This window comes from Chelonia mydas, chromosome 13 (assembly GCF_015237465.2).
Source record: "Chelonia mydas isolate rCheMyd1 chromosome 13, rCheMyd1.pri.v2, whole genome shotgun sequence".
Lineage (NCBI taxonomy): Eukaryota > Metazoa > Chordata > Testudines > Cheloniidae > Chelonia > Chelonia mydas.
In genome coordinates this window covers 1,830,278-1,847,745 of record NC_051253.2, presented here as the reverse complement: position 1 = coordinate 1,847,745, position 17,468 = coordinate 1,830,278, and the positions used below count along the sequence as shown (strand labels likewise).

The 17,468-nt window shown below is 49.5% G+C and overlaps 1 protein-coding gene across 1 annotated transcript; it reads left to right on the top strand.

The window, feature by feature from the left end:
• Window positions 1-5,510: 5,510 nt before the first annotated feature.
• LOC102931018 (BPI fold-containing family B member 4-like) lies at window positions 5,511-15,788 on the top strand. The gene is made up of 16 exons (XM_027824916.2): window positions 5,511-5,640; window positions 6,522-6,788; window positions 6,894-6,987; window positions 7,726-7,830; window positions 8,476-8,619; window positions 9,316-9,376; window positions 10,579-10,639; window positions 11,373-11,464; window positions 11,944-12,138; window positions 12,435-12,488; window positions 13,084-13,254; window positions 13,501-13,568; window positions 13,747-13,789; window positions 14,699-14,762; window positions 15,250-15,326; window positions 15,765-15,788. The coding sequence occupies exons 1-16, from the start codon at window positions 5,511-5,513 to the stop codon at window positions 15,786-15,788; spliced, it is 1,650 nt and encodes a 549-aa protein (XP_027680717.2).
• The last annotated feature ends 1,680 nt before the right edge of the window (window positions 15,789-17,468 follow it).

Sequence of the window (17,468 nt, the reverse complement as noted above, 5' to 3'; positions counted from 1 at the left end):
AGCTTAGGCACAGGGTAGACCAAGCGAGTTGCTCAGAGACACACAGGGAGTCTGGGGGTGAGTCAGGAATCGAACACAGGTCTCTTGAGTTCCAATCTAGTGCCGCTACCAACTAGACCATCCTTCCTAGCCGGGGGGATCTCTGGTATGTGCTGCCTTGGAACCGCTCAGCAAGGGAAAGGGAGGTTTCTGGCTTGCCCCTCTGCCTGGCTGAGGAGAACTGAGTCTGCCTGGCATTTCAAAGAGACTGTCTGAAGGAAGCTCCTTATCTGCGAGGCCGGGAGATGTGCTCCCCACACAGGGCCAGATGAGGTCACTGTACCTAACACCTGAGCAGGACGCTCATGCTGCATGCTCCCCAGCAGCAGATCTAGGCAGAGCTTCTAGAAATGTCTGAGGAGGTTAACCCCCAATGGCCTGATTTTCAAGGGTCTTATTGACGTCTGTGGGAGCTGCACACGCTCCGCACCTCTGAAAATTAGGCCATGAGCCGTTTATTAGTTATTCCTCTTTCACTCTCTGTAGAAGCTTCGTTCCTTGAGCTTCTGTTGGCTGCGTTTATCTGGTATGTGTCTGTTATGTATACGGCCATGTTAACGGGGGGGGGGGGGGGGCACGTTCAGAGCTAGTGGTAGCAGCTGGGTTTGTGGAGTTGCTCCACTTAAACCAGGGGTTACTATGGCCCTAGATGACGTCCTTCCCCGGTACATTGAGCCAGGTACTATTCAAAACGCCCTCTTCACAAGCTGGATGTCACAGGTCCAGCTGAATACGCGTGTTGTGCAAACTGAACACGGGCAACTTCTAGTTTGTCTCCCAGCTATTACGGGGAGCAGCTGGGGAGAGAACAGGCCGGTAACATCGGCACAGAGCCACTGAACTCAATGGAGCTACTCCGATTTACACCAGGTAAGGCGCCGGCTCAACAGCTGCGGGATCATTGGAGATGTACAGAAGCAGTGTCCATGGGCCAGAGCCTCTGCTGGTGTACGTTGCATAGTGCTATTGATGTCTCTCAAGCTTATGCCAGTTTACACCAGCAGAGGATCTGACCCTGAACTGTTAACGTCTGTGTTGCCGCAGAGACCTATGGAGTGGTGGGCCGGGGGGAAACGAGGTAGTCAGGCTGCCGCTCAGTAGGGCTTTGGAGAAAACCCTGTACAGGGAAGTGGCCCATTTGCTAAATCATCTGGCTGGAAATTCCTCCCTCTGTGGCTGGCAAACTCCTTGGCTTTCACCAGAAATCTGTTTCCAGAAGGACGCTAGATCTCTGGGCTGCGAGCCGGAGAGCTGAGAGACCGTCTGTCCTGGGCAGGAACAGAGGCAGCTGCACTTTTCCACTGGCACTAAAAACCATTCCCGAAATGAGCATCTGAACGACGCCGCGGCCTGTTCCCCAGCCCCCTTGGAGCTCAATATCCCAGCCTGCCCTCTCCAGCTCCTAGGGGCCTACCCTCTGACTATGGCATCATTGAGAGAGCAGAGCTGCACTTAATGGGAGGCCATGAAGGTGGTAAATATATACAAAGACTCTGATATGGATAAGCTGAGTTGATGACCTGTTTACTTGGTTTGAAAACATAGTTTCCCTTATTGTGCGACATACTTGACCACTCAAGCTGGGATCTAACGAAAGATTTTATCTCGAAGGTATTAACCGTTCAGGTGACTAGGACAAAAGCATCATTATGAGCTGATGGCAATTTAAGCCCGTAGCTGACGTTAAATCTCAGTTTCTCACTGGGTAGGGACTTGTCAGTGTCTGTTGCAGGCATCAGTTCTATCAGTAACACGATGGAGGCTGTAGAAACTGTGCTGATAATCTTCAGGAAACACTTCTCAGGCTGAAACTTTAAGGACATAAACCTCCCTCAGCGCTTTCCCAGAGACTGTTCCCCGTGCAGGCGCCAAAAGCCATTGTTCTGTGATTCAGAGCTGGCTTTCAGCACCACGTGGTGTTCTGCTGGGCTCATCATGGGCAGGTTATCAGGGGACTTAGTGTCTTGTTTGTGAGTGATTTCATTTGTTTCTCTGACATGAATTGTGCATGACAGACAACCAAGACACGAAAAGCAGGCAGTGAGTGGTCAGCGACATTGGCCTGAAAGGAAGCTGTGCCCTGGTGGGCTGAACCTGCTTTGGGCACTCAGGGAATGTCTACACTGCAATTTGACACCCGTGGCTGGCCCATGCCTGCTGACTGAGGCTCGTGGGGCTTGGACTAAGGAGTTCTTTAATTGCAGTGTAGCTGTTCTGGGACCCTCCAGCCAAGCCCAAATGTCTACAGCACACTTAAACAGCCCCTTAGCTCGAGTCAGCTGGCACAGGCCAGCTGCAGGATTTTAATTGCAGGGTAGACACATGCTTAGAGCTCATTAGTCTAATCCTGGCGTTGACATTATCTCTGAGCCATTGAGATCCGATTTTGCAGAATTGAATGTGCAATTGCATCTCTAATTTGCACGTGCAATTCAGCAGTGGTCATTAGAGTGGGATGTTCGGTGGAAGATAGTATTGTATGTTTAAAACGATGGAATAGCATCCAGTGAACAGACTGGGCACTGATCGTCTGAGATGCTTATAAATCTAAACAAATAAATAATGGCCACAGTTGCACCCCAGACTCTGGGATATGCACACACATATGTACATAGAGATGGCTAGCAGGCAATTTTGTGTGGCGCAGTCACAAAAGTGGGTGCTAAAGCTGGGCACCAGAATCTACATTTTGGCACCTAAGTCAGTGGCCTGGTTTTCAGTAGGGTCTGATTGTCGCAGGTCAACAGGAGCATCTGTGAGGACCAGGCCACGTATTTATGTACGCAGACATGGGTGCAGGTGCCTTACTCCCCGCAGTCACAGCAGAAAGTTCTGGCCTCCAGTGAGATCTCAGCTGAGCTAGGTGAGTCCCGTGCTGCAAAGATCACGCTGCGTTTGAATTCGGAATGGCTGTTGGGTCCAACCCCGTCTGTCGCCCTTTTATGTGCTAGTAACATGAGCAAGAGTTTGCAGAATCAGGCTTGTGGGAGCCGGAAACCCGTCGTATTAGCAAATGACCGGTGTGCGCTTGGAGACGTGTGCCTTAGCCCTTGGCATGCTGAGTGCCCGCACTGGCTGATTAACCTGGGTTGTAGCTGATACCTGTTGCTTAATAGCGTTTCCAGATTTCCAAACGGTTATTTATATTGGAATCCGTCAAAACCACAAACATCTTTTTGACACTCAAGCCATTATCCCACCGTTTACCATTTAGGCTGCTTTCCTCTTCGCCACAGCACAGCCCTGCTATATAAGACCTGCCTGTCCTAGATGTTCAAACGCGGAGCACAGCGAGACCGAGGCTGCTATGGACAGCTGCCGAACCGCTGGCTGATCACGAGCTAAGCAACGCAAGAATAACAACGCCTTTAAAATCAGGATAAAGTCAGGTAAAGAAAGGAACGAGGCCGCTATAGGGCGGTCTTAGTCTTTGGAGAGCAGAGCTGTGATGATTTCACTGCAGTGGGGAGCTGGAGCCGGTTCGCACCAGTTCGCACGACCCGGCGGTTACATTTTGAAGCCGTTTTAGAACCGGTTGTTAACCCGCTTCCCTGCAGGGGGCGCTGAGGCTTTGCTGGGCTCCGGACCGGGAAGTGATGTGATTCCTCCTCTGGCCGTCGGGGGCGCTGCGCTGCACCAACCCCGCACCCCCTGCCTGCAGCCAGCCCCTGCACCCCCTGCCTGCAGCCAGCCCCTGCACCCCCTGCCCGCAGCCAGCACCTGCCCTGCCCGCAGCCAGCCCCTGCCTGCAGCCAGCCCCTGCACCCCCTGCCCGCAGCCAGCACCTGCCCTGCCCGCAGCCAGCCCCTGCCTGCAGTCAGCCCCGCACCCCCTGCCTGCAGCCAGCCCCGCACCCCCTGCCCGCAGGCAGCACCTGCCCTGCCCGCAGCCAGCCCCTGCCTGCAGTCAGCCCCGCACCCCCTGCCCGCAGCCAGCCCCTGCACCCCCTGCCCGCAGGCAGCACCTGCCCTGCCCGCAGCCAGCACCTGGCCTGCCCACAGCCAGCCCCTGCCTCCAGCCACCCCTGCACCCTCTGCCTGCAGCCAGCCCCACACCCCCTGCCCTCAGCCACCCCCGACTGCAGCCAGCCCCTGCCTCCAGCCACCCTCTGCCCTGCCTGCAGCCACCCCCTGCACCCCCTGCCCTGCCTGCAGCCACCCCCGCACCCCCTGCCCTGCAGCCAGCCCCGCACCCCCTGCACCCCCTGCCCTGCCTGCAGCCACCCCTGCACCCCCTGCCTGCAGCCAGCCCCTGTCTCCAGCCACCCCCGCATCCACTGCCTCCAGCCACCCCTGCACCCTCTGCACCCCCTGCCCTGCCTGCAGCCACTCCCGCACCCCCTGCCCTGCAGCCAGCCCCGCACCCCCTGCACCCCCTGCCCTGCCTGCAGCCACCCCTGCACCCCCTGCCTGCAGCCAGCCCCTGTCTCCAACCACCCCCGCATCTACTGCCTCCAGCCACCCCTGCACCCTCTGCACCCCCTGCCCTGCCTGCAGCCAGCCCCTGCCTCCAGCCACCCCCCCAGCTCCTGCCGCACCCCCTGCCTGCAGCCAGCCCCACACTCCCTGCCTCCAGCTAGCCCTGCCCCATGCCCCTGTCTGCAGCTGGCCCCACGTCCACTGGTGCCCTGCAGTTCCCAGGGCAGTAACCCTGCACACCTGCTTCAATGAGGGGGGCATGGAGCAGCTGGGACCCACACATGTGCACACCTGATGGTGACCAGACAGCAAGTGTGAAAAATCAGGACAGGGGTGGGTGGTAATAGGAGCCAATATAAGAAAAAGACCCCAAAACCGGGACTGTCCCTATAAAATTGGGACATCTGGTCACTCTACCACACCCCCAGGGCATGGCGGGGCCCCCCACATGGGAAACGGAGCTCATTTCTAGCTCAGGCCCATCTTTTTAACAAAGAACTTTAGGCAGGGTTAACACACACCCGTATTTTCCCGGACAGGTCAGGCTTTTTGGTTCTTAAATCGCCTCCCAGGAAAATATGGACGTATGGTAACTCTGTGGGTACAAAAAATACATACTGGGGCACATCCCTTACATCAGAACTTTTTATAGGGAACCGGTTGTTAAGATTTTGTCAGCTCATCACTGTTTCACTGTACTCATGGTCCCTACAATACTGCTGTGAAGAACTTTTGCTATTTATATTTAAATTTCTTTTGTAATCCTGGTGCAAGTATGCCATATTTTGGTAAAAAACATCAGACAATTATGGCTAATGCAATCTTCCCATTGACTTTAGTGGGATTTGGATCAGGCCCCATGGGGAGCAGAATTCAGCCCCTTACTCCTTTCTCTCTCTTTTCCAGCTCATGTGTATGATCTATTACTCCACTTTCCTGTCCTGAATTTCCCTGGGACTCTTGTTCTCTTCATGGTGCAGCTTTGTTTCTTCCCCTTTTACTATGTGGCATATTGCTATCCAGACATGTTCTCGCCAGGGCGCAGACGGCAAGATGCTAAAGGGCTGGGGCATTGCCATCTTCTGTGGTCTGCTGACACCTGCTTTAAACCAGCCTACACCAGCTCTCAGCCTGCCTGCGTCAGACGCTGTCCTCAGGGTTGGTAACGGCGTGATAGGTGATGGTAAGTCAACGGAACGTCGCCTTTGGGGTACAGATGGAAATAGGAATAAATAGCAGTCGTCGGAGGTGCTGAAGCTATTGTGCAAACAAAAAGCAGTAAGGCCTGTTAGAGCAGGAAAATGTCTGGCAAGGGAAAAACCACCAGGCTTGTTTGGCAGCAATATGTACGAAAATTAGACATGAGTGAAGTAGGCAGATATGTCCAAAAGCCTGGTTACATGTATCGTGGCTCACGTGCTCCTATGGGGAGGATAGTACCCAGCTGACCCACCCCAGCCATGGAGAGCAATATGAAGACGGGCTTGGTGACATCGGCGCAGTCAAGGGCTGCCCATGCGAGACCCGGCTGCCTCAGCCACTTGCCGCTCCCCAAGAGTTATCCAGTGGCAGCAATAGCTACCTGCTAAGCCTTTTCCTGTACCTGCTTTGAGGCTGGCCCCTACCAGGTGCAGGCCACGGGGGTGCACACAGTGAGGCCATGCAGTTGGGACGCGTGCCAGGTGCATGATTATTGTTACTGTGCAAGAAATTATGTTCTGCTTATCCAGGCCGCAGGCCAATTCACCTTCTCTGCCTTTCTCAGAGAGGTCTTTCTGCTGCCGCCCATCCCCGTAGTGTCGACATGGTCCAGACTTCCCTTTGCTGACATGATGATGACAGCAATGAGGAATTCTAATGTGTTGTCAAAGCAATGGTTATAACCATGCTTATGGAGAATATTCAGAAGTCAGAACTAAAATTCATTAGTTGGCTTCATCCAGGGTTTGAGCTCAGGGGGATATAGGTGGCCTGACATCTCCCTTGTTAAAATAAAGCAGCCAGAGGGTACAAAAGAAGCCAGATTCCCATTTGTCGAATACTCACCTTGTGCAATGTTTCCAGCTGTCACAGGCTCGCTGATACAAGGCAATGCCCTCCAAGGCGCAGTCAGAGACGTGCCACTCGGCAGTGGAGGTCCAGATGCAGGTGGAGGCCTGCTAGGAGGTCTCCTTGGTGGCGGTGGCGGTGGTGGCCCACTTGGGGGCTTACTTGGTGGCGGTGGCGGTGGAGGGGGGCTACTTAGCGGGGTTACTGGTGGTTTGCTTGGTGGAGGGGGTGGTGGTGGTGGGCTGCTTGGCGGGATTACAGGTGGCTTGCTTGGCGGAGGTGGTGGTGGAGGTCTCCTTGGCGGTGGTGGCAACGCTTATGGCGGAGGCCTACCTGTGGCTGGCGGTTACGTTCCTGGAGGGAGTCTCCCCGATGGTGCTGCTGGAGGATTGCTAGGAAAAGGAGGTCTGCTGGGTGATGGAGGTCTACTTGGTATCCTCGGGGAAGGAGGTTTGCTCAGCACCGTCCAGGGGCTCACAGGGTAAGGAACGCACTGCAAAGATCTCTGCACAGACATGGCAATGAGCCCGCTGCACTGTCACGGGCAGTCACGTAATACGGCTCAGGAGCAGTAGGTAAACTCTCGGAGGTTCAGAGTTGAAACCTCTCTGGCTTAGAAATTGGGCTGGAAATCCCAAAAGATTTCCACTGCTTCTGGAAGGGTCAAAAATACAGCAGTAACATCACATGTCCAATATTGTATATTGAAGAGCACCTCAGTACTTCTGTGACCCCTACCAGCCGAAGGCAGGAAGCAAATAGGCATGCACAAATGCAAGAGCTACATTGAACTACTGGGTATAATTTTTCTATCCAATTATCACCTGGTTTGCAAGGTTTCCATGGTCATTTGAGAGACGTGTACATTGGGAGCCAGTTTTTGAGAGAATTTGGTTCCTTAAGGCTCTGTCTCCATTGTCACTTACATCCCTTCAGTGGAGGCATTTTTAAATTATTCTGATTACATGATTTTGCTATGCACCGAGGGCATCATTTAAAACCTTGTTTAACCACTTGAGGTCCTTGTTTTAGAGAAAGTGCTAACGTAACCTAGAGCAATGTATCTTTAACCATTTTGGAAACAGTTATGCCTTAGATCAAATGATCTTTAAAGGATGTCAGAAGACACCATTTGTATGCTACATTTCTAAGTAGTTTCTTGAGACTCAGCCCCCCCCAGTCAGTTCACTTGCTCACGATCACTCTTTGCATCCCGCAGGTTGAGAATTGTGGAACTAACACTCCCCAAAGTATCTGTGAGGCTCTTACCAGGGATTGGAGTCCGCCTGGACTTATATACTAGAGTAGCAATCAATGGTAAGAGGTGAGTAGGATACTCTTTTGGAAGTGTCTCATTCTCTCTGGACAGCTGGTAAAATCATCACCCACGCTGGGCATTCTCTAGCCCCTGACCCGGGGGTGGGGGAATCATTCCTGATGGAAGCGTCAGCTTTGAGGGCAGTCAAATACAAGTCACTGGATGACACAAGGGGCGCAGACTCTAACTCCTGTGAAGTGAAGTAGAAGCAGAGGGACGTGGGATGGGCGTTGGTGCAGCAGGCAGGAGGAACCCTCAGACTCAGCCAGGGTTTGGCCTCAGAGTATGGGAGCAGCATACTCTGCCATGGCAACTTCATCACAGTGTTAAGGACTGTGGGGGTGCACTCCCCGCGACCCTGGCCAGCTATCCTGGGGAGGAGGTGGGCCCATGGTGCTACCCTCACTCCCCATTTTAGTTAGCGAGCCCCTGTCTTTCCCATCGTATCCAAGCATTAACAGGTTTCAGTGTCTGTGCTCTGCACTGGGACTGCGTCCGTCCCTGTGCGAGGGTGAAAGGATGGAGGCTTCTGCGCAGCTGGACACAACCAAGCCCTGTCTCAGGAGGCAGCCACTGGTGGGGGACAGAGTCCATCCGTCTCCACTTGGAGGAGACCCTTTGTCCTGACACTGCTCTCGTCGCCCTGTACAGCCTCCTAGGTTTGCTTGACATTTCCGTGGAAGTGAACATCACCTCAAAAGCCAGACTGACCATGGACGGCACAGGCTACCCCAAGTTGGTGGTTGAGAGCTGCGATACCCTTCTCAATGGTATTAAAATCAGACTCCTTAGAGGGTAGGTGTGAAAGGGATTTTAAACTGACCATAGTGCTGATGCTATTATGAACACGCACTGATGACCTTCAGGGCCATATCTTCTGAACTGCAAATGCAGCTGCATGTATTAAAATGTGTTTATGTTTTTGTGCCTAATTTGCATGTGTGATAGTGGCCATTGTGGTAATCAAAACCAATATTATTTGGGGGTTACTCAATATGCATTTACAGTACAGTGGTCATTACTGAAAAGTCGGCACTTACCAGAGTTACCGCAGGGTGGTGTGTGAGATGCTCCAGTTATTCCATAAGGAAATACGTCTATATTTCCTGTTCTGCTCTTGGATTCTTTTACCAGTGTGTGTGTTCTGAGATTCACAACATTTCACATACACAGCACAGTCCCCTCCTGGGACAAGGTAATTTCTTTTAAAGACGTGAATACTTTAAAAAGGTTAAACCATAGCCCATACAGCTCAGTGGCAAACCTCTCATTCGCTTCCATGGGATGAGAATTTGGTTCATTACAGCATTCAAAATCAAAACTTCCACGAAGCACTTAACTGCTTTATGCTGCTGTCTTATAGGCAGGGCTGTTACTTCCAGAGGTCCACACTGGTACTCAGCGGGTACTATTAATCCATAGTTCTGTTGTTCAACAAGATACTTTTATTCCTCAGCAACATTTTTCATCCTCTCATTTTATTTTTCTCAGCCTGCTCCCAATTGTGGATAATTTATTGGCACGGGTCCTTAACAGACTGCTTCCCGAATTGGTAAGTCCAAAAAGAGAGTATGTGAGTGCTTCACGTAACTACAGCCATGCTCCAAAATGCCTTTTGAATGCTTTAAACAATCAAATATTTTAATCTTTCTCAAAAAATTATCCTCTGTTAGACAATCTGTGAGAAAAGCAAAGAGTATCCCTTTCCCAAACAGCTCGATTTGCTCCTTGATTCTCCTTCTGACTCCCTAATATTCACAAGGACGGGAGAAGAGACTAAATCCCCAGTAGAGAGGGGTTCAGATCCAGACCCAGATTCAGATTTCATATGCCCTAGAGGTTAGATCCAGGGTTTTGGTTCAGCCCGTTACAAAGGCAGAAGCCATTACTAAAGTTTCAATCCTGATCTAGGCTTATATTCAAAAACCACCCTTCCTTTAAAGTTCAGGGTCCTTGGGGCCAGAGTTTTGGTTTGGGTCCAGCTCCAATTCTACACTAATGATGTATCAGAGAATCTACAAGGTCTGTTGAAAACATCCCTTCTTTGGAAAACTCTGAGCTTAGAGTGAGCCTGAAACACAAAGGGGCAAAGTTTCTGAGGAAGCAATGAGTGAGCCTGTGAAAACACGCACCGCAGCCCAAGTCAGTGACAGTTGTTCCATTGACTTCAGTGAAGCAGGATTAAGCCCACCATGCCTGGTGCCTACAAAGTCCCAGAAGTCTGTTAAGGGGATGTCTAGCTGCCTGTCTGTGCTTGCAGTGCTGGTTTGGGATGTCTGGCGATGCAGGATGGGCCACGCTCACATCCAGCAGGTGGATCAATTGTGCCTCCCTTTGAAATTCTGGGCCAGACTACCTGAGTCAGTTTTACTCGAGCTGTTCATAACTCTTAATAATCTTCCTGGCTAGTTTAATGTCTGGGGGTGTGAATCCCTGTCCCCTTCTTCTGAGAACTCCAGGGCTTCGGATTCGAGGTTCCAGCTTTGGCCCATCTGTAATTAACATGAACGGTGGCTTTCCTTGTACGGGGAAGGGAGTGTAGCAAGCTCTAGGGGCCAGATCCTCAGCTGATGCAAATCAGGCGAGTTCACTCACACAGATTTACACCCGCTAAGGGTCTGGCCGCAGGCACTGCACTAAAGGGTTTTGATTTGTCCGTGACGCGTTCCTATGCTGTTCGTTGCGTTTGCCAGTCTGACTTTTAGCATGAGCCTGGCTCCTGGGAACGCCTCACCAAAGTGTTGATTCTTACAGCTGTGCCCAGTGGTCGATGTTGTCCTCGGCCTCGTCAATGATGAGCTGGGCCTTGTGAACTGTAAGTTTCTGGTGGTATCATTGCTTCTCTTTCCCCAAGCGCTGAGTCCATTCCCTGTGTTTCCCTCGGGGCAATTCGGACAATACACAGACCCGAGGAGAAAATGAATCCTCAGGGCAAAAGGTGCTCATTAAGTCCATACCCTGCTCTGCACCTTGACATGAGACCTTCAAGGACCTCTGTTGCTCTGATCCTGCACACTATATATAGGGGGCAGGCCCATAGCTGAATGCCACCTCACACGGCGTAGTGCCTCCTGCATACACCCCCTTTCTGCCCCACAAATCCCTCCCTTTCCCTAGCCTTTCTCCACTAGCCACAGAACCTCTGCACTCACCAAAGTGGGGGCACGACTTACCCTAAGATAATATCTGGAATTGTATCTGGATGTCCCCTTTCCAGAAGGTCCCGGTTTTTGTTCACTTTTGAGATGTGGATTTCTCTGGGTCTGGCTCCAGACTCTTCCAGTGCTGGGTGTGTGTTCAGGGCTGTTCTGGTTGGAGTCCTTCTCCACTTCCAGCAATGGAAAACACTGGTTGCCAGGAGCCTAGCCTCCATCCACAGTACTGCCTGGTACCAAGAACTATTCGGGGACTCTCAGCACAGTGTTTGAGTTGGCTGCTCAGAACACCTGGGAGTTCAGGGATGTTTGTGGGAGATAGTGGTGCAAGGAGGTAGGAGGTGCATCCAAACCCAAATGCTGATCACTTGCTTTCTTTCTATTTCAATGCAGCCCTGGTGCCCCTGGGTGTACTGGGAAGCATCCAGTACACTGTATCAAGCCTTCCGCTAGTAACTGGCCAGTTTCTGGAAGTAGATTTAAATGTAAGTCCTGTTCTTGTCATTTGCACCCGAGGGCTGTGATGTTTCAGGTTGTTGCAGTGACGGATCCTCCAGCAGTTTGGGGGGCGTTTCCTAGGGGACCCCACCGGCCCCTGAGCCGTGAATTCACTGGAAGCTGTTCACTGCGCGAAAGGCTCCCGTTGACAGCGGTTTTAGGTGGTGCTCTCTGTGCTCTGATCCTCTTCCTATCGAAGCCATTGGAGAAAATTCCCATTGACTTTAATGGCTCAGGATCAGACCCTATATCACACCAGCTGTTAATTAATAAATTAATTGTTTTTAATTAATAAAATTCTGGAGAGAGGACAGAACAGCTGCCTAATATATTCTGCTCCAGAGTTCATTAAATGTGAAATTATTTCATGTCAGTTCCTAACCAAATGAACCTAAAGTTAGCATCAAACAAAAATACCATGTGCAACATTTCTGAAAGTTTGTAACTCTTTCTGCTGGGCTTTCAGACTGTAGTTGGCCGGATAGCAGGAGGCCTCATTGACTACCCACTGGGCAAACCAGAAGCTGTCCCCATGCCACCAATGCCACCGATGGCAGACACCGCCGCCTCCCAGCTTGGACTCTCTGTAAACTTCCTTGGCTCTGTAATATCTCTCCTGCAGAAGCAAGGGGCTCTGAACATAGACATCTCTGATGGAATGGTGAGTATCAAACCAGCTGCGTAGGGAGCGCACTAACCTTTTTTAGCTGTTGAGTTAAGAAGAGATGATAGCCTAATGTGGGAGGACAGTGGGTATATAAAATCAGACCCAAATTGTAAGCCTTTAGCAGCAAATTATTGATCGCCAGGAATGCTGCTTACTCAGGCAGAGACATGGAAAATGCAGGGAGTCTGGTTAATGCTCCAGATGTGGTGTTAATGCAGCAAGGCAAGGGGTAGACACTGGTCACGGGGTGGATACGGTTCACTGCATTATTTCTTTTTTATTTGTCACAGTTTCCTGAGCTCCCTCCACTAACAACATCGACCCTTGGAGCCCTGGTTCCCGCGGTGAGTGAGCTCTATTGTTATATTTTACAACAAATACTCTGGTGATGGGGGCCATAAATGCACTTGGGGAAGGGATAGAGGGATCCACTTCCTTTTCCAGGCTTATTAAGGGCCTGATCCAAAGGCCACTGGAGTTAATGGCAGGAATCCCATTGACTTCAGTGGCCTTTAAATCAGACTCTAAAGTCTAAACACAGGGGGCTAGAGCTGGACTCATGAGACGGCCTCTTTGCACTGTCCTGGTGGCATAATGGAGCTGCCCCGTCTGTCTTAACACGATAGTTACAGGCCCTGATCCGCAGGTCAGGAGATGATGCCCTAAATTCAGCCACAGACTTCAATGGTTGATGCATTCACTATGCCTGATTCATCTCAGCATTACTCTGGGTTGAATCCATTTAAATCAATGGAGTTACACCTGGAGTAAAGCAATAACGAATCTGGCCACCTTATTCACAGCTAACTGTATATATTGAAATTAATCTAGCTGCATTGCATGGAATTCCTGCTTTCTCTGATTTCATAATACAGCCTGGCCTACGTGTTACAATCCTACTCACTGTAACTCCACACCTATGCTCTTGAATTTCCACAGGTTTACCAGAAGTTCCCCGAGCCACAGCCTCTGGTGCTGAAAGTTACAGTCCCTGAAACTCCCAGGGTGACCTTGAAAAAAAATCAAGGCTTGATACAACTCACTGCTACCACGGAAGTGTTGGTTTCCCAGCCCAATGGTACCCAACAGTCCCTCTGTGTTCTAAATATTGTACGTATTGAAAACTTGCCACAGCGCAAATACTGAAACTCCCTCTGCAGTCACACGAGTTCTGTCAATGGACTGTTGCTTCAGGGTCAAATCCGCTGCTCTCATTCCTCTGCAATGGGATGCACAAATGGAGGGCACGCACACCTCTGCTCTACACTTGAGATGAGTGGCTGCTTTCAACCACCCTGAGTGAAGGCAGGAAAAACCAGCTTCTGAGACTGACTGGCTTTTGTTTTCTAATTGCAGGATGCTGCTTTGTTGGCCCAGTTTTCTGTTGAAAACAACAAACTGAAGATCAATGTCAGTCTTGACAAGTACGCAGTCTTTTTTATCATGTCTTAGCCTGAGTTCATTGTTCAGGAATGACACTGGGTGGGAGGGAGAGGAAAGAGGAGCCTGTGTGTTAATTCACACAGCACCTTCTTAGAGCTGTGCACGTTTGGAAGTTGCTGGTAAAATTAAATTCGCTTGACTCTTTTCCTTTCTCTGCAGGACTCATCTCTCCTTGGCTTCCTCCTCCGTTGGCAAATTTGATGTAAGAGCATAGGTTGCTTCAGCACTGCGTGCAATCCACTGAAGGAAGCCAAGTGCTAACCAATAGTGGCTCTGGCAACACAAGGGTTGATTAGAATGTAAAATCTGTGTCAGTTTTATACCATATATTCTATTGCCTCTGGAGATGGAGTTATTTCATGGGATGATCCAAGGGCAATCTTCACGCAAATACTGTAAATTACCGTTTGTAAGACGTGGGTAAGATAAATGTGTGATTAACATTGGGATATATTGGGACAGTGGTGAGTGGGGCAGTAATTACCTTTATTTAATTCATTCACAGCTATTTCTGAAGACTTTTGGTCACTAAAAGTGCTTACATTAATTCCACAATGAAAAGTGTTCTGTATTCACAGTGTTTGCTCTGTAGGGTTAAGGTCTTCACCTCGTTTTCCATCTCTCTTTCATTCTTTAGAGAAGAGGGGTGTTTTGAGCTCCATAAGTTGTGCTAAAAACATCTCATTAGCTTCCCCAGCCCTGGGGGAGACACATCACGCTCTAATGGAGAGGACAGAAGGAAAATTCACGCGCAATCACAGGATTTTCATTTCTTAACTTAACTGAAGATAAAGTTTGTTTGGCTTCCGGAGAAGGTTAATTGCAAAGAATCACTTAGCGCTACCTGCCAATTGATCTAAGGAATGGCATTAATTTCGGACTAAACAATGGCTCCAGAAGCCATGGAAAGGTGCAGCATTCTGATTCTGAATCTGCAGCACAAATAAGGGACTGAGCTACAGGACGTTGACTCCGGAGTAGGCATTGGGCCAGACTCTGTTGTAGTTAAATCTAGAAGAGACGCATTGACGCCATGTATCTGAAATCTGAATCCTGGTCCATCGTTTAATGACTAACCATCTCCGTTAAATCACTTCTGTCCCTGATGCAGGTCTCGCTTTGGGAGTTGCTCGTTGGCAAGATTTTTGACGTTGCCTTCCTGCCAGCAGTGAACAGTAAGGATGGCTTTATTTTTCATTCAGATGCTCATTTGCACCAGACTGTACACAATATAATGGTTTTTATATTTTCAATCTATGTTAGCTGCACACAGTAGAACCTGCTGGAGCTAATTTGTGCTAAAGATGGTGAGACGCATGGCAGATGATTGAATTTTGTCAGTGAAGGAATAAACACAATAATAAAACAAAGCAGACATACTGCATTGCAGAATTGACTTTGTGCATCTATTTGGATGACTGCTATTTCATAGTGTGCTAGAAAAAGGAGTGTAGTATATTTTGCAAAAGCAATGAAGTCTTGGTGACATGACTCACAACAGAACTCTGCTTGCAGTGATCTGAATGAATGGAGAGTTAATTAAAAAAAACATAGTAAGGGTAATTGCAACTGACTGAGCTGAGAACAGATAGGGAAATTAAACAATGACTCCAATTTCTGTTAGCCTGGAAAGCTAAGTCTGATTTCCGTTCTTCTCTGCAGGTGTGTTAGGAGGAGGCATTCCTCTCCCCAGACTGATGAACATCGACTTTAGTAATGCTGATATTGATGTCATTGAAGTAAGTGTTTTGACAAGGCAGTACTTTCCTGCCCCATCTCATTAGTCCTGCTCGCCCCTAGATTCTCAGAATAGTTCACTACAAGAAAGACTGTGTTTGTTATTTGAAAAGAAAAAGTTTCAATATGGCCCAACTTTGGAGCAGGGACAACGCAATTTTTCAAACGTAACGTCTCTCTTAACTGGCTGGATTCTCTGCTCAACGTGAGCAGGACACCGAGTTCTTACAGGGACCCACATAACTGGCCTTAATGGGATCCACGGTGTCCGGTCTTCCCAGTCAGTCTTGCTGCAACGCCCTGAAAGTTCATTACAGTGGATTCCACTGACAGGAATATCAGGCAAAGGAATAGACTCGGGTATTAAAAAAACCAACAAATGTTGTTTGCTTGTTTGTATAAGGAATTGAGCTAAACACTTTTGATTATTTGTTTGTTAGGATCTTCTTGTGTTATCAGCATGAGTCAGTGAAGCCAGATTGAGAGTCCCCTATGTTTTCTCTCTCCCACCTGAAAAACAAACTGGCTCTGGCTTGACTGCAGAGGCCTGAACAATGTTTCTCTTCATACCTGGAATATTGAAACAAGACCTTGGCCCTTTCCAAAAACCAAGTACCGCCAGTTGCTACTTTGATTAAAGCCTAGACTTAGTGGAATCAACATGTACCTGGTTCGCTTCAGATAATTAACATGTGGAATATTCTTTACTGTGGTTTGATAGTTTTAGGGGAGTTTGGGAAATGCTTATATATTTTGTAATTGTTGTGTGACTGTTTTAATAAAAGATTCAGATTTCTCTGCAAGCAGAGCAGTGCTTTTCGAGTCTCTAGAGCTGCTAAAGTATTCTTCTCTTTTATAACCTCTGTACCACGAAGGATTTGATTACGTATACTCTGAGGGCAATTAGCAAAGTGATCAAAATGCTACATAACAGCGTTTTAGAATGTGTTCTGAGAACTCCAGTGTTTCGTCAAACACTGAGCATGTCTATCAAATAACCGGAACAAGGCAAAACAGTGCAATGATCTGCCGAGTGCTGCGGTTCATTGCACCTGCCCTTTTCAAGAGCCTTGTTCAAAGCTCTGGGTCCCAAGGCATTTTAATTGATCCAAAATCTACAGCAGGAGGAATTACCCCTGCAAAGGGCCTGTATTAGTGTTATCGTTAGTTTGGTAACTTACTTTGGAACAAGAGAGAACAGAAGACCAATGCCCCTCCTAGTCACACACGGAATGACAGAAACTCACCAAAATCATTATTGTTCACTTAATGTAAAATCCACTCTTCAAAACTTTGTGAGGTACCCAAAGTTCTGCCAGGTTTCGGGCACGTGCTTGCCACAGAGAGGCAAGGTTGCAGCTGACTTGTTTCTGGAAGGACTTGCCAAGCCAGTGATTTGATGCTTGTTACTGCATGCATTACTTCACTTATTTATGCAATTAATCTTCCTTCAGGTAGGCTGCCTAATTCCAGCTACTAATCTTTTGCTAATTCCCCTAATGTTTTAAAATCACTAATTTGGCACTAATAGTGAGGAAGGAGGTTCTGGGAAGTTGTGGTTTTTGTGTTCCAGGAGCAGAAAAGAGGGCAGAAAGCAGGGAGAGCCAGAGGGGAGGAGTTCAAAGAAAACCTTGGCAGATTTCAAATGACTTTAAAATCCTTTCGCGATGGCTGCAGATGTGCCCACGAGTCCCCACAGAGATGGGCCCATTGGCCCTGTCTACCAGTAAATTGGAGAGGGATCCCTGAAGGGAGTTCCTGACCTAGGTGATGCACCCCTCCCCCACTGCAGGTTTTCACATCTTTCTCGTCCTCCAGATGTCGATGAAGCTGCAATGGCGCCAGGTTGGATCCCAATGGTGCCCAGCTTCGTGTCCTGCCAGCTCTCCCTTCTGCCCCCCATCATCCCACCTGGCCAGCTGACTAGGAGCTGAGTGCCTGGGAGCCCTGGCTCCTAAGCTCCTGGGCTTCGGCAGCTCCCGTGGCGGGGTGCTACAGGGCAGCGCTCCCAGGGTTTCCTGACTCGTGGCTCTCTGGTGGGATGATGGGCAGCTGGGAGTTCTGGCTCCCAGCCCTTGGTATAACGATGCCAGGCTGGAACTGTGTCTGAAAACATTTCCAAGGAAGGTTACAAGCCCCCTGGC